Source organism: Micromys minutus, assembly GCF_963924665.1.
Source record: "Micromys minutus genome assembly, chromosome: 27".
Lineage (NCBI taxonomy): Eukaryota > Metazoa > Chordata > Mammalia > Rodentia > Muridae > Micromys > Micromys minutus.
In genome coordinates this window covers 20213284-20239468 of record NC_137962.1, presented here as the reverse complement: position 1 = coordinate 20239468, position 26185 = coordinate 20213284, and the positions used below count along the sequence as shown (strand labels likewise).

At 48.9% G+C, this 26185-nt stretch overlaps 1 protein-coding gene across 3 annotated transcripts in view; it reads left to right on the top strand.

Annotated features, from left to right (window-relative positions):
* SCN8A (sodium voltage-gated channel alpha subunit 8) overlaps positions 1 to 26185 on the top strand; it is a gene marked incomplete at both ends in the record, with an annotated part of 87332 nt that overhangs the window by 56422 nt on the left and 4725 nt on the right. For 2 of the 3 annotated variants that reach the window (XM_080938996.1, XM_080938995.1), the window contains 11 exons: positions 1383 to 1556; positions 3318 to 3674; positions 5566 to 6036; positions 6379 to 6496; positions 7059 to 7213; positions 9657 to 9830; positions 15798 to 15920; positions 20818 to 21102; positions 23008 to 23061; positions 23487 to 23639; positions 24569 to 24661. In XM_080938996.1, coding sequence (XP_080795122.1) covers positions 1383 to 1556; positions 3318 to 3674; positions 5566 to 6036; positions 6379 to 6496; positions 7059 to 7213; positions 9657 to 9830; positions 15798 to 15920; positions 20818 to 21102; positions 23008 to 23061; positions 23487 to 23639; positions 24569 to 24661 — 2157 coding nt within the window. The remainder of the gene's footprint in view (positions 1 to 1382; positions 1557 to 3317; positions 3675 to 5565; positions 6037 to 6378; positions 6497 to 7058; positions 7214 to 9656; positions 9831 to 15797; positions 15921 to 20817; positions 21103 to 23007; positions 23062 to 23486; positions 23640 to 24568; positions 24662 to 26185) is intronic. The other variant, XM_080938997.1, reaches the window with a different exon arrangement.

Below are 26185 nucleotides of genomic sequence, written 5' to 3'. Positions count from 1 at the left end.
TGATAACCATGCTGCATGGTGGTCTCATTCTGTCTTGAGAATCAGCAGAGGTACCCTCCTTAGCCCCAAGAGCCGGAACTAGCCCCTCCCTGTGGATTTAAATATAGAATAAAAAGTTCTCAGTAAAAATGTAATAGACTGGGTGGCACACCTTTAATCCTGGCACTTGGGAAGCAGAAGCAGGCAGTTCTCCAAGTTCAGGCTAGTCGGGTCTACCTGAGAGTTCCAGGACAGTCATGGCTTTAAAAAAAAAAAAAGTAATAGTCATTAAGAGTCATATGTGGGTGACCTGCACTGAGGTATTGTGGGTAACCCCCACTGAGGTATTGTGGGTATCCCACTCTGAAGAATTAGCCTCCTCACAAGCCTCTGTCCTGTAATATGATATTCTTCCAGCATGTTTCTTTCCTGAGCCAGTGAGATAGGGAAACCCCCAGGAAACACACGGTGCACTGTGGAGCATAAGAAGTGGGGAAGAAGGGAGTAGTTCTTGAATACAACATGCTACAGATGAATTGGCTGTTATACTGAGAGGTCAGAAGTGTCACATGGCGAGGGAGTTCCTTGGGAAAGTGTCATCCAGTGAACAGTGACAGGCAACAGAATGAACCAGGAAGATCATGGGACAGTTGAGATAGACTTGCAACAGCCGGGAGATTAGGCCCAAGATATTCTGTATTGTGATGTGTATGCATTAAAGAACTGAGAAAGAGATCATGGAAATTGGTAATTACATGCAAAGCAGGGAGATTGCTTTTATCACTTCAACTGTATCATATGACTAGGATAATAGCAATATATAAAAAAAGATAGTGTCTTGTAAACAATTATTTTGCAAGTGTTACTTCCTTTTAATTGATGTATATTTGTGTGTTTTATAGGGTGTGATTATTATTTCAAAACATGTACACACTGTACAGTGATTAGTTCAGAGCAATTAACAAATCCAACACCTCCAACACTTACCTTTCTTTGAGGTAGCCATCAGAGTCCTTTCTAGCTACTCTGAAAGATGGATACATTGTTGCTGATTATAATTACCCCCATAAAATTAGATCACCAAACTCCTACCAGCCTTTAAAAGGTGGTGGCCTTCTCTCCTGCTCTTTATATTGCTTCAACTATTTATTAATCCCGTGCCACGCACTATGAACTAAGTGGTTCTGGCAAAAGAGATGGAAGTGCCGAGGCTGAGAGCTTCATTCAAACGAAACGGAGCCTGCCCTGTATCAATATGGGTGCCCATGAGGTGTCTAGGTGCTGGTGGCCTGCTGTGTAGAAGCCAAAGCTGTCTCTTGAGTCTTGGTGGTATTGTGTTGAAGGAGATGATAAGGTGTGTTCTTTCCGGTGTTCCTTCCTTACCTACTACCTCCATTCTTCAGGTGTTCACCGGGATCTTCACGGCGGAAATGTTTCTGAAGCTCATAGCCATGGACCCTTACTATTATTTCCAAGAAGGCTGGAACATTTTTGATGGATTTATTGTCTCCCTCAGTTTGATGGAGCTGGGTCTCGCAGACGTGGAGGGGCTCTCGGTGCTGCGGTCTTTCCGACTGGTATTCCAGATTCCTCCACTTTCATTATGAGTTTCTCTCTTAAAACTACCAGACAGCACGTTGTATAAGAAAACTTAGGGCATCTCCCGAAGTGCACCTGCCTCCAGGTGGTTGGCCAATTAGTTGGCCTCTCCACTAAATCTTGAAACATTTTCTGCTAAATGTAGGAAGGTGTAAAAGTTTGGGTTTCAAATCAGTAAGCCAAAGAAAATAGTTCTTAGAGGTTCCTTAGAAAATCATGATCATTTCAGAAGACAGGCTTCCCAGAGCCCTCTGAGGTCATTTGATTGGCTCCTCAGGTTGTTTCTCTGAGTACCTCCCCAAAATAAGGAGAATCCCTGTGTTTAAAGATGGTTTTCTTCACTTCTTCAGTGTGGTAACTACTTCCAGAAATTGAAAGTAAGATAGTGTTTTATTAAATTACACTGAAATTAGAACATTGACTTTATTTTCCAATTTATTAGTAATTATGCTATTTATTAACATATTTGTATAAGAAATGTTTAAATTGGTCAGTAATTCTGGAGAAGGCTTCATAAATACAGGTGTGAGAGGCACTTTGCTCTGCTTGATCCTCTCTGAGCAAGGACATCAGCCTTTCTCACAGAGACAGTCAGCTTCCCGAGGAAAGGACTGACTGCTGCTCACAGGACTCATGCTGCATGTGTGGTGCCTTGCTGAAATGGCTGGTTAGGATCCAGTCCACTTTATATGTATGGGTGTTTTGCCTGGATGTCTGTGCTTTGCATGCAGTCCCGGAGGAGACCAGAAGAGGGCGCTGGGTCCTTTGGAAGTAGAATAACGTGGTGAGCCACCACGTGAGTGCTGGGAATTGAACTGAGGTCCTGTGCTTTCAACCCCTGAGCCATCTCCAGCCCCCCATATAGTTGACTTTAAAAAAAAACTAGTCTTATCTCTATTACAAGAGAAAGGGTTAAGTGAGAGAAGAGAATTGAAAACTAGTATTTTGAATGACTCAGAAGCCAGACAGGGATAACTGAGTGGTCCAGCATGGCACCTGATGACTCTAGAGCTTTCGGATCAGACCTACATCTCCAGTCAGCACAGACTGCTGCTGATGTCTGCCAAAATGTCTGTGTAACATGTGGCATCCAACACTGATACTGCACCTCGGAAATGGCCAACACACCCCGGCTTCACGCATCATAATTCGCAACCTCTTTGACAGGACCTTGTGGTTATTCCACAATGTAAGCACTTACGATTGACAGACACCAAGATGTATGTTTTCTGGATCATTAGCATTGGCTGCCCCTTGCACAGATGTTTTCCACACATGGTACTGCCTCTCCTTGCCCCAAATCATTCTGAGCATCTCACCCTTCCATATCAGCAATTGGCCAGTTGTTGGCAAGTGAAAGGAAATCCTTAGCATTTTCTAATGCGTGGTTTTTGAGGTAACAATTCCCCTTCAGATTGCACGCCCCTTGTCAGTTTGTCTGTGAGAACTCAAGAGTCGAATCAGAAATAGCTGTATTCTGACTCAATGATCCAGGGGCGGATCCTTAGGTCCTGGACTTAAACTTTTCATTTGATTTCTGAAATTCATCAATTTTCTCTTATCCATAACTCAATTTAATCGCTTTTAGTCTGAGACACGACCAGCAAGTCCTGAGAGTTTCCTAAGGATGATAAATAAATTTAAGCCAATCTCTCTAATTCTGCATTAAAAATAATAATAATTCAGCAACGTGGTATGGTAGCAGGTTATCATTTCATTTTTACTGCTTTTCTCCTTAGCTCCGAGTGTTCAAACTGGCCAAGTCCTGGCCCACCCTGAACATGCTGATCAAGATCATCGGGAACTCCGTTGGCGCCCTAGGCAACCTGACCCTGGTGCTGGCCATCATCGTCTTCATCTTCGCCGTGGTGGGGATGCAGCTCTTTGGAAAGAGTTACAAGGAGTGCGTCTGTAAGATCAACCAGGAGTGCAAGCTCCCGCGCTGGCACATGCACGACTTCTTCCACTCCTTCCTCATCGTCTTCCGAGTGCTGTGTGGGGAGTGGATCGAGACCATGTGGGACTGCATGGAGGTGGCCGGGCAGGCCATGTGCCTCATTGTCTTCATGATGGTCATGGTCATCGGCAACTTGGTGGTTAGTACCAACTTCTTTGTCCCAGTCCGCTTAGCTTCTCCGCCTCCTTCTCTGGTGACCTCTTTCTCAGCCAGATTTGTTTTGAGATACACATGGAGGAATGACTGTTTACTACCAGAGTATTGACTACTGAGCCACGGCACTCTAACTGGTAACCCTTGGTCGTGATTGAGAGGACGAGCCAGAGTAAAGTTAAGGGATCCCCCACCGACTCAGGTCACGCACAGCTGGTAGACTTCATGGGGTTTTGTCTGTCTGTCCTTCCAATTATAACAAGTTTTCCTTTTCTAGAAAAATCAGCATCTGTTCCCCTTGGCACTATTGAAATCTCAGGCTATAAATTTGTTGTGGTCTCCCCCACATGCATTGTTGAACTTCTAACACCACCCTCGGCCTCTGCCCACCAGCTACCAGTAGCGTCTCCCAGATTTCAATGACCAGAATGTCCACAGACTTTGCCACCTATTCACTGGGTGACTTCTGCTCCTGACAGCAAAGCAGTTCACATGGTCCCTACAGAGCGGCTCACACAGTCCCTCTGCAAAGGGTCACACAGTCCCTATAAACTCACATCGACCAGTTCTGTTCTCATTTCTTCTGTAAAACACTTCCCTGCAGTGGACACATTCCTTGGAGTCAACCATGGCTCTCCTGTAATAAAAACAGTCACCATGATGTGTCCGCAATCCCTGACATTTTCCACACACCTCCCCTGGGTCCCTTTCCTCCTTTTGTGCGGGCAGCTCCTTCCTGCCTTTATCTTTCTTTCTTTACGTATTCCTGCACCCACAGCTTCCCTCACAGCATCTCTGCATTCCTATAGTGTGATCAAAGAACTACCTGTATCATAGTCACACAGGGTTGAGCCAGGTCCTGCCCCAGATCATCGTCCCTTCAGGGTTAGCTAAGGAGATGTGTTACCAGATTATCCACACACCTGCCTCCAGCTGACCAGACGGTATCAGCCCAAATCTGTCTCTGCTTCAGCCTTCTGATGTAGCTAACAGGAAGGACTCCTTGAGACCTTGGCCATCATTTACCCCTTCGTTCAAGTCAGCAAGCTGGATGGTTCACACCTGTAGTGCCAGCACTCAGGAGGCTGGGGCATGGGGATCATGAGTTTGAGGCCAGTTTAGGCTACGTAACGAGACAAAACAGTAGTGTGTGTTATCCAACATGATAAAAGAGGGAATTTTAAACAAAGCTTGCATTTCATGGCTCGGCGTCCGGCATTGCAGTAGACACTGAAGTCAGTGTACTGTCCTGCTTGGGCTTTGAACTCCTGACTCTGGTGGTCCTGCCCTAGCTTTGCATGTAGCCAGTTTACAGGCTCTGCCCATGCTCCTAGCAAAGGGATTTTTGTAAACATTCAGAAACTCCAGAACACATCCTGGAGGGAGGGTGGCATGTATATTTCAGTTCTGCCTTCTTGAAAGTATGACTCTGAAAACCTACTTTTATTTTTCTAACACGGGTCCTTTGAGACATCTGCTATCAAAACATGTGACTCTGTGCACTCCTCTACCCTCCCCAGGCATTTTCGATTTTATTTTTGGATAATTTTATTTCAACGTGAATACGGCCTTTGCTTCTTGTCATAAAAAAAAATTAATATACTTTGGGTACCATCATACGAATGCAAAAGTAGAGCAGAGCTAGGAAAAGTGCAAAACTCCTTACAGAAGAAATTTCTATCTGGTGACGTGAACATTTAAAATACCACATGGAGGGGCTGAACGCTTAGCAGGCTAGCGTGCACGAGGTCAGGCATTCTTCCATCTCTTGCACAAAACACGAGAAAAGTGAACTAGACGGGAGCCAACACGGCGCAGAACCCCTGCAGTCTGTGTGACTCCCGATTTGTAAGACAGTTCCACCATTGCTGTTGTAGGTGCTGAACCTCTTCCTCGCCTTGCTCCTGAGCTCCTTCAGCGCAGACAACCTGGCGGCCACAGACGACGACGGGGAAATGAACAACCTGCAGATCTCCGTGATCCGGATCAAGAAGGGCGTGGCCTGGACCAAAGTGAAGGTACACGCCTTCATGCAGGCGCACTTCAAGCAACGGGAGGCGGACGAGGTGAAGCCTCTGGACGAGCTGTACGAGAAGAAGGCCAACTGCATCGCCAACCACACCGGTGTGGACATCCACCGCAACGGGGACTTCCAGAAGAACGGGAACGGAACCACCAGCGGCATCGGCAGCAGCGTGGAGAAGTACATCGTCGACGAGGACCACATGTCCTTCATTAACAACCCAAACCTGACCGTCCGGGTGCCCATCGCTGTGGGCGAGTCTGACTTCGAGAACCTCAACACAGAGGACGTTAGCAGCGAGTCAGACCCCGAAGGCAGCAAAGATGTAAGGTCCCAGCCTAGAGAGCCACCCGCCATTGCGTGTGAGGACCAGCGGGGCTCTCTCGGCCCCAAAGACGGGCTCAGCCGTGGGCATAAGCGGAGATTCTGCAATGGCCACTTTGAGAGCCAGCCCAGCGTCCCTCCCTCGGGGACGGAGCTCCCTGGGCTAGTCCACAGTTGCATTTATCCTGGAGTCGACCATTTAGTTTGTCCCTGCTCTTAGCCCGTCTGCCCCCCCCCACACCGTGGTTAGCGTCTGTCTGTAGGTGACCCCCTAGCAGGTCATGTGATCGAGGGATCGCGTCCCTGCACAGCTCCCTGACCCATCCTCTTCCTTTGTGTCTAGAAACTGGACGACACCAGCTCCTCAGAAGGAAGCACCATCGACATCAAGCCCGAGGTGGAAGAAGTCCCCGTGGAGCAGCCCGAGGAATACCTGGATCCGGACGCCTGCTTCACAGAGGGTGAAAGGGGCAGGGACGGGTCGGGCATGACCTGTGTGCAGTTCAGTCATGGCTGCCGGGGCTGGAGGCACTGTGGAAGGGAGCCATTTTGGTGCAGGATGGTTTTTATTTCTTAAAGACTTATTTACTATATACAAGTGCACTATAGTTGTCTTCAGACACACCGGAAAAGGGCATCAGATCCCATTACAGATGGCCGTGAGCCACCATGTGACTGCTGGGATTTGGACCTCTGGAAGAGCAGTCAGTGCTCTGACCACTGAGCCATCTCTCCAGCCTTCACCCCCTCCCCTTTTTAAAATTATTTTTCTTACTCAGTTCTGACATACAAGCTTCCAGTCTTGTTTTTTGTGCCCATCTTCTCTTGGCACCGGCCCCCCAGACTGCCATGAGAAAGGCCACCGCACGGTCTGGTGCCTGCCTCCTGACCTACCCTTGTGTCATAGCCCCAGCAGTTCCACCTCCAGCTGCTACCCCTCCCCTACTGTGGCGTGGGAGCCTGGAACGGGGCCAGTCAGGCCGCACAAGCGTCCAGTCTCACCTGACTCTCCCATGGTGCCAGGTTGCGTCCAGCGGTTCAAGTGCTGCCAGGTGAACATCGAGGAAGGACTAGGCAAGTCGTGGTGGATCCTGCGGAAAACCTGCTTCCTCATTGTAGAGCACAATTGGTTTGAGACCTTCATCATCTTCATGATCCTGCTAAGCAGTGGTGCCCTGGTGAGTGTCGAGGAAGAATGACAAGTGGCCGGTGGGGGAAGGGTACAAAGAAACAGTGAGGGCTGGGTGAAGTTCGGGCCCAGCGTCTTTGAAGGGATGTAGAGGCCAAGGTCCCAAGAACAGGAATTTGTTCAAGCGCTTCGAACTGGCTGGCGTAGATAGTGTTCTGAGTCTAGAATCCACCCTTCACATCCGACCTTAAGATGACCCCCCTCAAACCTGTAATGCTCATTGCATAGGAATGAATGAAGACAAACCTGTTGCTACCAGCTTTGCCCTGCTCCAGGCAGCCTCCTGAGATGGGGCAGTGTCCCTCTCCACATCCAGACTGCTCGCTCCTACTTCTGTTTCCCGAGGTTGGCTGGAAATGTCCTCCACCCACTCCCTGGAAAGCCCACGGCATAGCAAGTGTTCAGAGATCCAGGTCTGCTCTGGTCCCAGGTAGCCATGCAGAGCTGAACATAGACTCCTCCTCCCATGGGCTCATTATCTTGCATTAGCTCCATGTTCAGCTGGGTTGTCACGGGAAACCATTCTTGGCATCTCAGTTTCACTTACACAATAGATTTCTAGCCTGAGCTCTGCCTTAAGGCGAAGTTGTTCCTGGTTTTCATTGAATAAAAACACTTGTGCCAAGTTCATGAGAAGGGTCATGTCATGAAGTGAGACGCACAGCTGACGTATGTACGCCTTCCTTTTCCTTTTCTTGTGGTGCTGGGAATCCACAGCAGGGCCCTGCGCATGCTGGGTAAGCCTGCCACCAATGAGCTCCACCCCCGACCCTCCGTTTTGGGGGACAGGGTTGTAAAGGACCTCGTCTCCCCTTCAGGACTGTTCAAAGTGGTGCTTCTCACTGCCTCACAGGGTTTGCTCTCCACCTGCTTTCCTCACTTTGGGCATCTCCTCCTGCACAGGGCATTTTTTATGTCCCGTGACAAGATGTCCGACAGAGACACTTACCTTGGCTCCTCCTCCCAGACGCCTTAGTGCTCGGCCGTTTTGGTTCTCTTTTCTGAGACTATGAATCTAGAAGGCCATGGCAGCAGGGACATGCAGAGGGGACAAGTTTACCTCATGGTAGACAGAAAACACGGAGTCAGGGCAAAGTAACACCCCAAGCTCCCAGGGAGCTGCTTCATCTAACTGAGCATGAAGCTCTACCTCCTCCCAGTAGGCCCTTCAGATTGTGAGAGCGGCACCATCCTTTCGGTCTCCTCTGGAACTGCTCTCACTGACACACCTACAGGTGTGCCTTTCTGCTCTCCCAGTCACAGGTAACATCACGCTTCCTCCGAGCACCACATAGTCCTCCATTGTGCACTGGAGGGACTACCTCCTTCCTGAGTTCCCTAGAGAGAGGAAAGTACTGTGGGTTTCTATGCCGAAGACTCCCCCAACCTGGGGCCCCACTCATATCTGTGGCATGGAGGAGCTGACAGAAAGGATCTTGTTAAGTCTGATAAACAGTGGGCAAGGGTGTGAGCAACGGGAACTCAAACCCTCCTGATGTCCTGCGTGGGAAGTCCTGCGACCACCTCGGGAAACAGTCCCTAGTTCCTCCAGATGCCAAGGGCTTAGCAGTAAGTGCTATTCCTGATCACGCGCCCTAAAGGAGCGGAAACGCATTGCCAGTAAAACACGAACACTCACAGCAGAATTATTCATAGTAGGTGATAGTAGAACAGCCCGAGGGTCCATCAAGTAATGATAGGCACACAACGCGGCTTGTCCGTACCTCAGTCATGCTCCTCAGCGAGTGAGTCGCCCACGCACTGCAGTGGGCACTGTGAGAAGCCACACTGGAGTCTGGAGGTGGCTCCGCCACGAAGAATACACACTGTCCTTCCAGAGGACCTGAGTTCAGCACCCAGCACCCACATCAGGCAGTCCACACTGCCTGTCACTCCAGATACAGGCAATTCAGCATAGCCTCCGTGGGCACCTGCACACTTGCGCATACCCTTACACAAACACACATGGAGACACGTGATTGAGAAGAAAATAATTTTTTTATAAAAATAAGAAGCAGCCAGGCACAAAGAAAACATATATTGGATTATCTTACTTGTATGAAATGCCCCCAAAAAAGGCGGATTAGCATCCTGAGGATCAACAGGATGAAGGACCAGAAGGTGACGGCTAGAAAAATGTGTACGTTCTTTGGGTGGATAATGAAACTGTTAAAAATATGTGTGATGAATATGTAATATCCTAAAAGCCACTGAATTAGACATTTTAATATGGGATATAAATTATTTCTCAATAAAACACTTCCCTGGACTCAGTGGTTACCCTGAGTATACCCGCCCTGGGTTCAAGCCCCAGCATCACTGACGACTAAGCGGGGGAGGGGCAGCAGACGGAACCGGGTGGCGGGCAGCTTGTGTGAGGAGCTGCAGTGCTAGCCACTGCCCAGATCCGGCAGCCACTGCATCTGTTTCAGGCCTTCGAGGACATCTACATTGAGCAGAGGAAGACCATCCGCACCATCCTGGAGTATGCAGACAAGGTGTTCACCTACATCTTCATCCTGGAGATGCTGCTCAAGTGGACAGCCTACGGCTTCGTCAAGTTCTTCACCAATGCCTGGTGCTGGTTGGACTTCCTCATTGTGGCTGTAGGTGTCCAGTTATCCATTCCTCGTCCTTCATAGCAGGAGCTGGGGCTAGCTTAGCACTCAGTGTGTGTCTGCAGGCTTGGGTGAAGGTTATCTTATGACAGTTAGCTCTTATTTGGAGAACGGGACCTCTGAAGACCCTGCTGTCCTGTCCAGAGCCTGTCCTGTCCTTTGTACTTCTGGGCCTGGCTTATTTAGATTTAGAAAGTCCCCTGTCTTTAGCCTGGATAGTGGAAGGTTCTTGCTCTACAACAGCAGGACACCCCTTTCTGCTGCTATGAGATGGGATTCTGAGATGAGGTGGGGTGTGGGCAGGAGGCGGGATGTAGGATAAAGTGGGTTACAGGAATGCAGAGGGCTCTGGGGATGAGGTGGGGTGGAGGGATTGGGGACAGGGTCTGCTGCTTCTCCTGGGAAGAAGGGCCTGAGATGTAGCCATTTCTGCTGTGATCACCAAATGAACTTCCATCCTCCAGGCTGAATTACCCTGTCCCCGGCTTTGTTACCTTGAGCTCCCGCTTTGTTTTCAGGTTGGAAGCAGCAACAGCTGATTCTCACCCCAGCAGCACTAACCGTGACTGTCCTCTGCTTTCTGCAGTAACTGAAACTTTTCTCTTGCTCATCTAAACAAAGGGTGCATGAGACTCACAGGACTGAGGCTGCGGAGATTTCCTCCGGGGGCTGGGATGAAGGACCAAGAGGCTGGAACCTGGGTGGGTGTGTGGTGAACTGCCTGTGGAATAACCATGGACTCTAGGCCAGATCAGGTGGGAGATCTTTCAGGACTGCACCAGCAATGACTTCTTCCTAAACACGTTCCCTCTCCAAGTTCTCTTCCACCTCTGTGGCTAATGAGTGCTTCCAGGAACTGACATTGTCTCGCCCTTTCCTATTCAGGAAGCTAGGTGTATTCTTCAGGGTTGTCTAGACTAACAGACCTTATGGAATGAATAGAGACAGACAGACAACAGATCATAGATAGGTAGATAGGTAGATAGATAGATAGATAGATAGATAGATAAATAGGTAGGTAGGTAGGTAGGTAGGTAGGTAGGTAGATAGATAGATAGATAGATAGATAGATAGATAGATAGATAGATGATAGATAGATGATAGATAGATGATAGATAGATAGATGATAGATAGATGATAGATAGATAGATGATAGATAGATATAGATAGATAGATAGATAGATAGATGATAGATAGATAGATAGATAGATGATAGGTAGGTAGGCAGGCAGGCAGGCAGGCAGATAGATAGATAGATAGATAGATAGATAGATAGATAGATAGATAGATAGATAGAATTTGTTAGGATGACTTACAGGCTATGGTCCAGCTAGTCCAAAAATGGCTGCCCACTAACAGAAGTTCCAAGAATCCCAGTCTAGTCTACAAGGTGGGACATCTCAGCCGGTCTTCATTGTCCCCCAGATTCCTGAATAACCAAGCTCTGATGCCAGGGAAGGATGGACTTGCTGGTGAGGTAAAAACAAGCAGGCCAAGAGCAAATCTTCCTCCTTCCCTGTCCTTGTCTAGGCTCCCAGCACAAGGCCTGGCCAGATTAGAGGACAGCCTTCCCAACTCAGAAGATCTGGATTGAAAATGTGTCTTTTCATCTCAGAGATCTACATTAGAAGTGAGTCTTCCCTTCACATTAAGCCGAAACCCCTCACCGGTATGCCCGTAGTGTAGTCCGGTTAACAAACCGCAGTCCTTGCAGTTAACAGACTTAAGCAGCTGTGGAGAAGAATTTGAGATGACACCCCTGAAACTAGGCTGTCTCTCTTCCTAGAGAAGAGGACCTGCACAGTAACTCTCTGGGAACTTGGACTCAGGAAGATGCCCACACAAGCCCCTTCTTTCACAGATTTAATGAGGATGCAGAAAGATAGGACCTCCACCACAGTCTAGCTTCCCTTTCCTATGTGCTCACCTCAACCTGAACCACTTCCTCTCGGGCTGAGCAACCTCAGACTCAAGGATACAGTCAGGCATATCACATGTGCCTCAACCCAGGCCAACACTTACTTATCAAGGTTTTCTTTTTTAAAACTCGTCAGAAAGAAAGTAAAGCAGTAAGACAGGTGTTCACTAACTGGCTGTAGCCCATCAGTTCTCTAGCTTTCGGAAGGGGCGGGTTATTACATTGCTGCAGGTCCCACACTGGCTCTGAAGACTGTGCTAGATCAGTCGGTGATAATCAACATGAATTAAATACTGCACTCTGTAACCCAGCCTGTGGGACAGGGCTCTCACAAGAACCACAATCCTTTGAATTCCTACCTCTGTCCAGTTATTCATGTGAATGATGTTTAGAGAATATTCATGATATGCAAAACCTGCTGTGTTGTGGGAAACAGAAAGAGTATCACACATGGCTGTTTCTCTCTCAGAGCTTAAGAGATGAAACCTATACACAGAATGACTCTCAGCCTGCTGTGTGGGGCACCCACTCCATAAGGGTGGGTCCATAGCTTGACAATCTTAAATTGTGGATGAGAACTGAGGTATTGACTGGCATCCAGACAGCTAGATCTAGTAGGTTAAAGTTAGGTCCTCACCTAACACATCTGTGTCACTCTCCCATCCCATCCACTGGTGACTTCCTGTCAGAATGAGTCCATCGCCATTCCTGTAGCCCTGATGCAGACTCATTTTTCCTTGTCTCTTAAAGCCGCTGCTAGCACTACTTTGATGGAGCCCTGAGGATGCTCAGACACGTCTTAGAGTGGCTCTCTTTATTAGTAAGCCATGCGGATTCCCAACAGGCATTCTTTTTCCTCCCCAGGTCTTTGCCTACATTGGCATTTGTGCCCTGTGAAATACTTTCACGATTGTTCTCTGGGGAACATTTCCCGTTGCTTGTAGGGATTGGCTAGCAGCCGTGTTCAGAGATGGGAACGTGCGTCTGCCGACACCTCAGCCTGAGCTCCACCTGCTGATACATTCCCTCTATGGAGAAGTCACCCGGAGTCCACTTCCGTCTGTGCCTGCAGGGTTCAACTTTGTCCCTTTAACTCCTTCTTTTCTTTTAGGTTTGATTCCTTTGTACACTTGACCAAATGTTTTCATTATGTCCAGTAAGGGTTTAACCTGGAGACCCAGGAGTCTAGACCAGAGCCATGTCTCTTAATTGACTTCTGGAGTGTATCTATCCTTCCTCCCACTATACTGTTATTGGTAAAGTCCTGCTGCTTTGAGTGGGGTCTCAAGACATCAAAGTTTTGAGTTTTGCAGTCTGTATCTGCCAAGGCTTCATAGAAGTTAGGGTTAGGACTTTGAGCTGGAGAACCTGGTTAAATGGGATAATTTACCGTCAGACATTCCCATTAAGACCTCGCTAACAATTGGGTAGTCCTAGACTACTTGGTATTAAGAGTTGGCTTGCAGGTGAGAGAGATGGCTCAGCAATTAAAACTATGCACTGCTGTCTCTGAGGATGTGTGTTCAATTTCCACCATCCATGTGATCCCAGCTCCAGGGGGGTGTCAAGACACTTCCAGCCTCACATACATGCACTCACACACATACAAACACATCCTTTAAAAATAATTTTTTATTTATTTACTTTATTTATATGAGTATACTGTAGCTGACTTCAGACACACCAGAAGAGGGCATCAGATCCCATTACAGATGGTTGTGAGCCACCATTGTGGTTGCTGGGAGTTGAACTCGGGACCTCTGGAAGAACAGTCGGTGCTCTTAACTGCTGAGCCATCTCTCCAGCCCTAAAAATAATTTTTAATTAAAGAAAATTGTTGGCTTGCTCTACCAATAGTATCCAGGAGGTAGCTCCATGTAACTTTTCATTAACCATTAGAAATAAGAGGAAAATGGTAGTGGGTGGCTGTGTTCTGGATAAGAGTTTTGAGACTTAAGTAAAGATTCACAGGACGCTGAGAACTTGGGGGCTGTGATCGTTCCTGATTAGCTTTAGACACTGCCTGGGACTCAACTCCACAGAAGATCCTGAAGCTGATGGGTTATGAGTTTGTGTGTAGGTCTCTTTGCATCCTGTTTTAAAATTGAATCCTGTAAGCCTGTGTCTTCCTACATCATTGACTACTTCTACCCCACGCTAATCCTGGCACCGAATTACAAATATCTTCTTTAAAAAAAATTTTTTTTTTTAGCTAAGTATGGTGGCCTATAATTCCAGCACTGGGGAGGCAGAGGCAGGTGGATCTCTGAACTCAAGGCCAGCCTGATCTACAAGACAAGTTCAAGGACAGCCAGCGTTTGTTTCTGTTTGTTTGTTTCAATGTCTATGGATGTAGCTCAGTAGGGAAACACTTGCCCAGCACACACAAGGCCTGAGTTTAATTTCTCATTACAAAACATGCAAAAGAGGCGGCTGTGTGTGCTAAACACACGGTGCAGACACAGAATTGAGGCCTAGTCTAAGAGAGAGATCAAAGCACAGTAGATGAAGCCAAGATGACATGAGAGACATCTTTTCTCTGGCATTGAGACATCACTTAGAGTACACTTACAAGCTCCCATAGTTAAGAATACCTTACCCCATCCCACAATCATGAAAGAAAGGCCTCTGTGAGGCGACCCAAACAGACATTCCCAGATATGTCAGGGTAAAGGTCTGCTTTGGTCAAGCCCAGGCAGGCGTGGGCGTGGCTAGTATCTAGTGTTGAGGGTCATCCTGATAGTAGGAGCAAGGTAAGTTTGCTCTTGGGGAACAGGAGAGTCTTGGCCTGAGTCTAGGTTTACAGGCATCGATGGCCTAGCTGTTGGGATGCTGCCTGTCATCCGCGTGCTGCAGGCAGGTCTCCACAGTCTGCCCAGGTAGACAGAGCACTGGCTCAGGTCAGCAGTATGGGCTTCATCCTAGCTGCAGAGCTTCCACTGACACTGGCCATTTCCTCTCCAAATGGAAAGGACCCTCCCCAGGAGCTCTTCTAGTCACTGTGTTAAGGAAAAGAAAAATGGAAGGTGTCCTAACCAGGCAGAGGCTAGTACATTTGGAGTTCTCCTGGAGGAGTGAAACGGTTATGAGAAGCGCAGATTCGGTTCCAATTGCCACAAAGAATTCTACAGCCATTGAGGGTAATGGTTGGGCTTACAGGGTGAAAGTTATTTAACAGTGAGAGGTGGGGGGCTGAAGAGATTGCTCCGTGGTTAGAGCACTGACTGCTCTTCCAGAGGTCCTGAGTTCAATTCCCAGCAACCACATGGTGGCTCACAACCATCTGTAATGAGATCTGATGCCCTCTTCTGGTGTGTCTGAAGACAGCAACAGTGTTCTCATATAACTAAAATAAATCTAAACAACAACAACAAAACCAAAAGACATTGAAAGAGACGATTATGGGGCCAGAACCATGTCAAGGAGGTTCTTGGGAGAGACAATCACTGGTGGTATTTACTGACTGTGTTTCTTTTGTTAATGTAGTGACTCATTAAATTCTCAAATGGCTTCTTGTCATCCAGGATAAGAGAGCTTGTCCCTGTCGGAAATCCCGTGGTGGCTGAGCTGAAGAGGGGCAGCTAGTGTCGAGTGTGTATATTTATCTGTATTCTTTTCCATAGGTACCATTAAGTTTGTCTGGCTTAATTTAATGGGAGCTTCTGGGAGCCGCAGACTGTAAAGGGCGAGGGTAAGGTTCTTGTCACCTATTCAGGCTCCTCTCCTTCCAACGGGACCTCTTCCTCTCCCGTCCCCCTCAGCCTCTTCCCTCTCCAACCTGCGTGTGTGTTTTCTGCCGCCTTCCCTTCCTCCTTCTCTCTTCCCTTTGTGTTTTTCTTACGCCTCTCTCAACCACCTTTCCTTCCAGGTCGTTTGAGTCAAGTTGAAGTAGGCTGAAGTAGGCAGCCGGTGGTACCCACTTCCGTTGCTGGGGGGCCCCCCCGTCTGTTAAATCAGTGCTAGGGTTACTCTAACACTCTGGAACCTGTTTTCTTTTTCTTTTCTTTTTTTCTTTTTTCTCTTCTGTTTTTGTGTAGGTCTCTTTAGTCAGCCTTATAGCTAATGCCCTGGGCTACTCGGAACTAGGTGCCATAAAGTCCCTTAGGACCCTAAGAGCTTTGAGACCCTTAAGAGCCTTATCACGATTTGAAGGGATGAGGGTAAGACACTAAGAGAAGCTGATCCTTCTGCATGCCAATGGACACTGTTAAAGCATGCTAGAACTGATCACTCGGTGGACAGATCATTCAGACACGAGCTCTGTGACGCAGCCACTGATTTGATCCTCCACGATCTCCCTTGCACCTGCCCCGTGTGCAGGGGAGTGGTACTAAGCTGCCTCATCACATTAATACCAGCCCCACCCCAACAGCGTGCCGCTGCAGAATATGTTAACAGTGGCTCCCTCATCTGGCCTGGCTTACCTGCAGCACTGGGGCGGCTTTCTGGGCTGTTGGATTTCTAGGGAGAATCACCAGGTGCAAAGAAGGGGAATTATAACCCAGAGACCCTCTGAAAAGCCTAGGCTACAGGCAGGCAGAGTGCTGGATCACAGCACAGCCAGGTGAGGCCTGTGGCCTTGTGGGGGTGGTCACTGAAAAAACAGACAAGTGTGGACTTGAAGACAGGGTGGCAGGCTTGGGACGGGGGCAGAGCAGAATTCGGCGTGACCCCGGGAGAAGAGATGCTTTTCTTTGTATTCTGATTCCTCTCATTGCACCTTGTTGTTCTCAGCTCAGTCCCATGAGGACTGGCAGCCTCTGTCTGATAGCAAAGCTTTCCCTCACCCCAACCCCTGTACCCATGCTCTGTGGCCCCTGGCCTCACACCATCAGAACAGTGCTAGGTGACTTCGTATCAGCTAGTTCTGAAATCTCCTGAGACCCCTGCCCTTCCTACTGGGGCGATAAACTACCCAAGCCCAGACGATACAAGGGGGTGCCCCTGTGTCGTGTTAGAAAGGCTTTCTCTTTTGACGCCTTTTCTCTCTTGGTTGTATTGATTGTTAGTGTGCACAGATACACGCGCACAAACTAAAATGTTGTCTTCCAGAAAAATCACACGGACAGCTGTTTGGTGGTGATAGTTGCCCTGTGCTAATCAGAGGGGTCTGTTTTACTGAAGGGGCCCAAGAAAGCTCACGTTATTTTAGACGTTGAATACATGCAGGAGAGTAAACCAGAGGATGATTTTCAATGTGCAAACATCGGAACATACATGAGAATGGAGTGACTGCAATGGTCCACAGGAAGTAAGACTGATGGTTAGAACTGGACCAGGACAGTGCGGCTGTGCCCATTCCTCATCTGTGACCCTACTCACAGCTGTACAGAAAGGTGGAACTTACGGGGACTTAGAGATGTCATCTTAGTTTATTTAAACAAACGCTGTTGCCATGAGCTTCTGTCCCCTCTAGCACAGCCACAGTTTGGCTTTCTAAGCACAAGACTTTGACAGGCCTCCCTCTTGAAGCCTTCTGCAAGAAGGGCAGTTACAGGGCAGTAAGTTCATTCTAATTAAAAATGAACTCTAAGGCTTCCTCCCACAAGGAAGAGAGGCTTGATTTTTGCATGACAGGCGCTGTTCCAACCAGGCTAACTTCAGAGAGAAAGTGTAACATTCCAAGGTCAGCAGTGGAAATGGCCACAGTGTGAGTGGAAGCAGGGTTAAAATACCTGCCTCTGCTCCCCGCCCACACATTTCATAAGGGACAGTAAGCCTTGGGAGTTTTAGAGCTGACGGTCCACCTCGGTGGCCGAACAACTCTGAACAGGACACAGTTATGGAGTCCAAGGCCTTGATTACACCACCGGACCTGAGCCTAGTATCTAACAAGGAAGCTGGACCTCCTAAGGAGATGGCTGTTCCTCAGACAGCTCCCAGTCTGTCCTGCTGCCACTGTGAATTCTCCCCACCGGCTGCTCATTACTGTCACTCTGTCACTGTGTCCAAAGCAGTCACAAAAACCAGGCATTTGCTCAAAGGAAGTGATTTGAATATCCAGATGCAGGAGACCTTTTGGTAAACCCCCCTTTTCCACTTAACCCCCTTCCCTACCTTCCCTCACCTCTCATTTGCCATGTCCCCCAAAACTTGGACTTGCCAACTCTCAAGATCAGAAACCCAAAGTCTGGAGTAGGTAAGGAGGGCGTTTCATTGTTAAGTGCCTTCCTGGTTTTGGTTAAGGCAATGCTGGCAGGAACAAGTGTGAGCCCAGAGCCGCAGGTTAAAGCAGTAGTGCTCAGTGGGGTTAGTGGGGGAGAAGCACCACTTTCAGTTGGTGCCAGTCAGCCAGCAGTACTGACTGGCTACTCGGGCTGGCAGAGAGGGTTTAGAGGCCCTGAAGCTCTCCAAGCCTTCTGTGGAAGAGAAGCTACTAGGCTGGGCAAAGGTTATAGCAAGCTACCCAGTAGTGCCTGTGTTTATTCAGCCATGGTTTTCCATGGGGTGCGCGTTGTTATTCAGTAGCTTGGCTTCTTCTAAATGCCAGCATTTGCAAGAAACCACCTAAACCCTCAGCTAGAGACCCTGATAAAGCCACACAGTGTCCGTGCAGATGGGCCCAACTGTCATTGTGCTGCTCTGGTTCAAGGCTTAGCCCTTCAGGTGAAAGGGGGTGTCACCCTAGCCTGTCTCGGGTACTCACTTCAGTCTTCTCTCCTTCCTCAAACCAAAGACCAGAAATTTCCAACAGTCCTGCCTGCTATTGGCAAAGGAACACGATGTCGCTCTTTGCTTTTCTCTCCTCCATAGTCAGTCACCCTTAAGACCTTGCTGTGCTGTTAACTCTTGAGGGTACTCACTGCTATGAAACATGCATGCCTTTCTGTTGTCAGTACATGGTTGTCACTAAAGCCATGTTCCCTCTGCCAGATGCTAAAAGCTATCTCACAGACTTTCTAGAATGTGCTGAGCAGTAGTCAGTGGGGGGATGGTAAATGCAGAGAATCGACATCCCACACTCTTCTGACCAACTATGTGACGGTTGTATCAACTGCTGAGTAAAAACTGCCTTTGAGAAATGCACACCCCTCACAGGTTTCTGGAGCCCACCCTTGAGTCCTGTGTCTAAGCTTTGGAAAGCTTTCAACAGTAGGCTCCACCATAGTTTGTGCGACATGGGGCACCAAGAACACAGGAAGAGAGCCAGGGTATTCAGTGGCACTGCTGAGAATACTACCGTTAGCCTGGTCTTACCCCTGGGTTGTTGAGCTGGACACAGCGACAGCACCCCTGGGGTACAGTTAACTCGGCTTAGCAGCCAGCATCCACAGCAGAGAACTTAGGGGCAGATTTCACCAACTCTCCTGTAAAGCTGAGGTAAGGAGTCCCTCAGCGGCTGTGATTAATAAATAAAACGACACTGCAGAGGCTGCGAATATAGCACGAAGGAAAAGCCCTTTCCACCCCCAGCACAGAGGCATTTTATTTTATGGTATTTTTTATATTCTATGAGCGGTGAGGCTCACTTTAGCATCAGACGTATAAAAGTAAAGCGATTACATAGGGTTAGCTAGCTCTCCCTTGCAGTGTGTATTTTGCATCTATGCTACTTTTCCATGTGGACACCTTGTAGGGTGGGCTAAACTGAACTCTACAGAGCTCATCAGCATCCTCGAAGTGGGAGGAATCTGCAGAGCAGGACTGACGTGTGAGAAAAGGTGACAAGTCCAGGCTTCCATGCCAGAGTCTGCTCTCTGCCACACACACTTGAGCTCTGCTATGACATGTGCCACACCCATGCACTCACACATACATATGCATGAAAACATGCGGGCAAACATACCACATGCATGTACATGCTACACGTGCACAGGCACACAGACACACACAAACGTGAGCTTGCTCTTCCTATTTGAGAGATGACTGTCCCATTGTGGACCACCACCATCCTCTTTTGCCTGTTTGTGGCACTTCCACCAAAGACGGACATGTGTGGAATGAGGTGAAGGCTGAGCCTCCAGACTGCAGAGGTTCCAGGTGCCCCTGCTTGAAGGCACAGACATCCACAGTAGTGACTGTAAGAACTAAGAGACCTGCCAGCCTCCGGGTCTAAAGGCCTTCACACACGGATTGCAGAATCAGAAGATGAACACTCTGAAGGAAGTCTGACTAGCTGTTTCAGTGTAGGACAGCACAGTGCCTTTTCAGCCATGCCACCCATGAGGACAGTCTGAAGCAGAAACGGTGCTATCAGGCCAACCTTTCCGGGCCTTGGCCGCTCTGCTCAAGACGCTGACCCAGTGACCTCCAGTGTTGCTTTCTGAGCAGAGCTCTAAGAAACACTGCTGAGATGGGAGGCGCTGCCAGGCTGCCTGTAGTATAATGCAGAACCCAAGAAGCATCTGCTCCTAAAGTCTGTTCGTTCTTAACTTTGTGAAGCATGGAGTTGAGACCCCGACTGAGCAGAGGCATGAACCGTCAGCGTATCGAAGGCAGAACAGCAGTGAGACTTGAGGGAGACTCATGTCCGCTCGCATTTTACTCACGAACTATTTGGTAGAGGGAATATAGCTTTTTCTTTCTTCCTTGAGCCTGCAAAAGTCTGCATGCTCAGCTATTGCCTGAGAAGAGATAACTGCCTTGCATAATTGTAAGACATTCTATAGTGTGCTAACCCAAAGGGCAGCGCTCTGATTTTGAACAATTGTGCCTGTTTTCCAGAGGGGGAATGTCTGTTGAAAGGACGCTAGTGAGCTTGTGATTGCTCTCTGAATGGAGCATACTTTGTGAATTGAAAAAAAGGGAAGTCTGGACTAAGAAATCCTTTTTCTGGTCCCAGGTTGGTGCCTAGAAAAAAAAAAAAAGAAAAGAAAAAGTCCACTTAGGCAGAGAAGTTTGTATTAACTGAAACAAACCACGTATTAAAGCTCACCTAAATATAGTGCTGGACATTTGGGGCCCTGCTTGTGGACCTGTCCAGTTTCTCTAGTTGCAAAGACAATGCAGTGTGCTCATGTCAGAAGAAGCCACAGAAATGTCATTCCCCTTCTGGAGACAGAGGAATGCCTGGGGGTCGGCTCGTGCGAGCACTCAGCTGCCTCCCTTCCAATGCAGGTGGTGGTGAATGCCTTGGTGGGCGCCATCCCCTCCATCATGAATGTGCTGCTGGTGTGTCTCATCTTCTGGCTGATTTTCAGCATCATGGGAGTTAACCTGTTTGCGGGGAAATACCACTACTGCTTTAATGAGACTTCTGAAATCCGGTTCGAAATTGATATTGTCAACAATAAAACTGACTGTGAGAAGCTCATGGAGGGTAACAACACAGAGATCCGATGGAAGAACGTCAAGATCAACTTTGACAATGTCGGAGCGGGGTACCTGGCCCTTCTTCAAGTGGTGAGTGTTTCGGGCAAGCTGCCAGCACAGCCCCATCCTCTTCCTTCCAGGTCAGGATCACTCTCCGGGTTCTTGACAGCATTGTGCTCCCCAAATCAGTCCCAGGGCAACGCCTTTTCCCTGGCTTTTCTGATGCCTCTTGGAAGAGTCCGGTGAGAGGCTCAGTTCTGTCCAGCAGCAGACAGAAGCACTGCAGCCGACCAAAGGGTGTAAGAGCAGTGGTTCTCAACCTGTGGGCCGCGACCCCAAGTCACACATCAGATATTCACATCATGGTTCAGAACAGCAGCAAGATTACAGTTGTAAAGTAGCAACGAGATACTTTTATGGGTAGAGGTCACCACAACATGGGGAACTGTAGTAAAGGGTCTCGGCAGCAGGAGAGGGGAGAGGATGAGTGGGAAGCCCGTGTGATAGAGCAGGAGGCAGAGGGACAACTGTGCTGCCGTGCACTAAGGACAGGCCAGCGCTGTCATGCTGCCAGCCCTGCAGCGAGTCGGGTCAGCAGCTCATCTTAGCCTCTAAGCTACTTCTGCCAAAGTTTGCCCCACCATCTCTATCTTTCTAGTATCCTCACCAGTGTTGGGGTCATTTTCTGGGTGACAGTGTGCTGCACGGGGGCTGGACCTTGCCTCAGTGGGAGCTGAGACCCACCCCAGTGCTTCCTGATGCGGAACTCGGGACAAACCACTCAGCTTCTCGGATGACCCCTTGATTCAGTTTTTGAATGCAGATAATAATACTTTGCCTAGTTGTTAAGAGCATTTGTGACGTGAAAAACAAATCTCAGCACAATGCCTAGCACGAAGTTAATTAAGATAATTGTTATTCTGTGCTTCCGCTCCTGTTATTACTATGCCTACATTATTCAGTCTTTGTAAGAATTAAACATAAGCCAACCGTGGTAAGCGCTCACAGCTAAATGCACCAGGAAAGTTAATGGGATGGCTGTGCTCCAGCCCAGGATAGTCCCTTTGCTTTTCTAACAGTTTAAGAAGTTGGGGCTCCTTGGGCTTAAGGCTAAGATGGAAGAGTTGGGCCCTTGCCTGATGTGGACAAGGCCCTGGGTTCAATTTTCAGCACCACAAAATGGTTAGCTAACTCTGTAAAAGAAAATATAGGTTGGGCTCATGACTCAAACCCGAGCAGCTCAAGAAAACAAGTGTGCTTCCGGCCTGCCTGACAAGTGTTCACGGGAGAGCCCCACAAGTGCCCACTCTCCATGTGCACAGGACAGCCCCACAAGTGTCCACTCTTCATGTGCACAGGACAGCCCCACAAGTGTCCACTGACCATGTGTGCACAGGACAGCCCCACAAGTGTCCAGTCTGTGTGTGCACAGGACTGTTTGGCAGCAGGTCATCCAATGAGTAAAGCAGCCCCCCAAAGTCTAGAATCTGGTTGATCTCAGCAAAGCTGAGAATGCTGACTGTCTGCTCCGCCGTGCCAGCCCTAGCAGGCTGAAGGAGGGCTGAGAGGAGGCTGCTGAGGCAGCATTCGGGGCCACATAGGTGTGTTAGTAATGGATGAGTTCCAAGCCTGTGGGTTTGTCTGTTTAGTGCAACTGTGAGTCTCTTGGGCATTTGGTGCTTATGTGACTCCTTCTCGTAGAGTGGCTCCTGGTGGAGGTCCAAGCATTCATGCACACGATCTACCTGCCCTCACTGTGGGTTCTGCTCTCAGACCCTGTCAGCCAGCGTCTGTGCAGTCACTGCAGGACTTCACTCAACGCCTCTTTTGAATCTTCCTTGATAAAAGTAATTCTTATGTCCATGTAAGCTATACCTACCTAACCCCTCCCCCATTTTGTATCCTCACTGAACCTAAGCCTGGCCTTCAGGACCCTGCCTTGACTCCCAACCACTTCCTTACAGGCACGATCTAATGACTGACTCTGTTTCCCAGGCAACCTTCAAAGGCTGGATGGACATCATGTATGCAGCTGTGGACTCCCGAAAGGTAAGGACAGCATGGTGGGATGTGGCCGGCGTACGTGATAGAAAGCAAGCTGCATGTTGGATCTGGCAGGAACCACGCAGGGCGGAAGAGCGGAGGACCAGAAGTGTCTCCTTGGACACTAACTGCTTGTCCTGTTAATAGTAGATCCTTTTCCTCCTCTCAGTAAATCTTCCCTCTGCCACTGCCTGTTCAGACCCAGGTGGTTACCTGACCCTGGTGACACTGACTGTCCTCATGACTGCTCCCTGTACCTCATCCCCTGGGTGACAGTGCCTTTACAGGAAAGGTAGACCATGGGATGGCAGAGAGAACCCCAGGTTTGTCAGCCATACAGGGACATTAGGGCTGTTGGCTTCAGCGTTTTGGTGTCTGCCTCCTGATGACCCAGGAAGTGACTTGAGTGCCCTCTTTCCTGCTTTCCACAGCCGGACGAGCAGCCCGATTACGAGGGCAACATCTACATGTACATCTACTTTGTTATCTTCATCATCTTCGGCTCCTTCTTCACCCTCAACCTGTTCATCGGTGTCATCATTGATAACTTCAATCAACAGAAGAAAAAGATAGGTTTCCCGTCCGTGCCCAGCGGCAGAGGCCGGCCCTGGCCTTTTTCTAGAGAGAATGCCCCTCTGTCTGTCTGTCTGTCTCTCTAAAACTCAGATTGCCACCTTATGGTAGTGCTGGCCCACTGTCTAGACACCAGCCCCAGACAACCCCTTCTTTTGAGGCTGAACTTGATAGTGTGTGGTTTACAGCCCTTTCCTGAAGTTTTGCATTCTTGAGGCCACTCCTGTTGGGACTTTGTGACAGAAGGAAGGACGGAGAAAAGAGGCAGATAGTACTATGGGGAGGTGTAACCCAGATACCTGGAGTATGGCGTGAGTAGAGAGGTCACCCTCAAAGGGCTCACTTTCTTGTGGGTAATGGTTCTTCTAAAGCACACTGGGAGACTGATGTAGACTTACCCTGTTCATTTACAAACTTACTCCATGCAGTGAGTCACAAGAATTCTAAGCTACCTTTTTATACCACAAGTTCCAAATTCTGAATTTCATAAGAAGTGAATTTGCCGTTTGCTGCACTGAAAGATCTTTTCTGTAATGTTTGCGAGGGCCACTGCATAGTGCGCACGGGAACACCTTTGATACCAGCACACAGGAGGCAGAGACAGGCCATCCAGGAACACACAGTGAGACCCTGTCTGGATAAAAATATTTTCCCCCATTGGTGTGACTGCCCTCTGGACCCTTGCTCTCTCCACTCCTGCTCTGAAAGCCTGTAGTCAGACAGTCCTGTCTGGATTCCAGATACCCCTCCCCCCGCTGAAACTGGCAGCTGTCTCTGACTGGGGTAACTGGCCTAGAAGTGCTCCCCATGGGAGTCCCTGCCACCAAGCTAATCTCTGGAGGGAAAGTAAAGTCTCTCCTGGTCTCAGTGTGCTCAGCTGCACCCCCAGAGCTGGTTGTCATTGTCCCTCTCTCCGTTCTCTCTCTACTTTGGAGGTCAGGACATCTTCATGACGGAGGAACAGAAGAAGTACTACAATGCCATGAAGAAGCTGGGCTCCAAGAAGCCACAGAAGCCCATCCCCCGACCCTTGGTAGGTACACTGGGCAGGCTAACGGATGGCACACTATGCATCTGTTTGGAAAGAACACACTAGGGCTACTACCAAGGAAGAAGTGACTGGCTGCCTGGTGCTGCCTGGTCGTCTCTAGATGCCCAGACCAAAAGCCTCGGTAGGAGCTCAGCAGCTGGGATGAGGAGCCAAGCAGGTTTGCATTAGTGTTTGGCCTGGGCCGGAAGCCCTCCTGTTTGACGGCTCGCTGCCAGAGATGAACGAAGGACAGTGATCCCTCCTCTACCTGTTCAAGGCAGGATTCGGTAGCCAGGCATGGTGGCACCAAGGCAAGACTGTCACAAGGTTAGAAGCCAGCCTGAGCTACATGGTGACATCACCTTTCAAATAACAAGAGCACTAAGGTTTGGTCAATATTTTCACAGCTGCTGTGCCCTAAATCATGGTGGCCGTAAGGACACAGTAGCAGGGTGTGTATATCCCATAATCAGGAAGCAGGGGGAGGTAATGAGAGCTGGTACCTCCCCTTATTCCTTCTGGACTACCCCCTAGCCTCCCTCCTACCAGTGGGACGGTGCTTAGTAATCTTCTGCATGTTCCTCACTTCAGTCAACAGTCACACTAGAACTTAGAGAGAGCGCCGTCCCCTTCCTGTTCAGGCTTTTCACCTCGTGCTAGAAATGAAAGCAAGCAGGAAAGCCTGTTTCCCACGCTCCACGCACACCTGTGTTTGGAAGCCACGATTAAGTATAAAGTCACGGGACCACCAGTCGGTGGTGACACACACTGTTCATCCCCGCATGCCGGAGGCAGAGACAGGTGAACAGCCTCTGAAGTTCAAGACCAGCCTGGTCTACTGAGTGAGTTCCAGGATAGCCAGGGCCACACAGAGGAACCCTGTCCTGCTGAGCTAAGAACATGTACTACTCCTACAGAGAGAGAGCCCAGGTGTGGTGCCAGCACCCGGGTGGGTCACCAGCTCACAAACACCTGTAGCTCCAGCTGCAGGACATCCAATGCCACATTTTCCCCTCCAGGCACCTCATGTGTTCATACCCTACACATATACTAAATGTAAATAAATCTTTTGGGATGAGTTCAAAACAGGGTTTCTCTGTGCAGCCCTGGTTGTCCTGGAACTCACTCTATAGACAAGGCCCTGAACTTAGAGATTCACCTGCCTCTGCCTCCCAAGTGCTGGGATTAAGTGCTTGTGCCACCACTGCCGTAAATCTTTAAAACGTGTGTTATATATAAATATTACAAACGCATGCATATATGCATACACATACACTCGGGAGGCTGAGGGAGAAGCACTGCTGTGAGTTCCCGGCCGGTGTGGGCCACACAGTTGAGTTGCAAGCCAGCCCGACTGCAGAGGGACACCCTGCCTCAAACTGACAGACTCTGTTTGGAGCCTGGGAGAGAGGCAAGGATGGCCATCCACTTTCTGACTTGAGATCAGTGAAAAAGAAGGAGCTGGAGAGGTCCCCAGGAGGCACACTGGGGCTGGACAGCATCAGGACAGGGAGAAGGCTCCCAGGA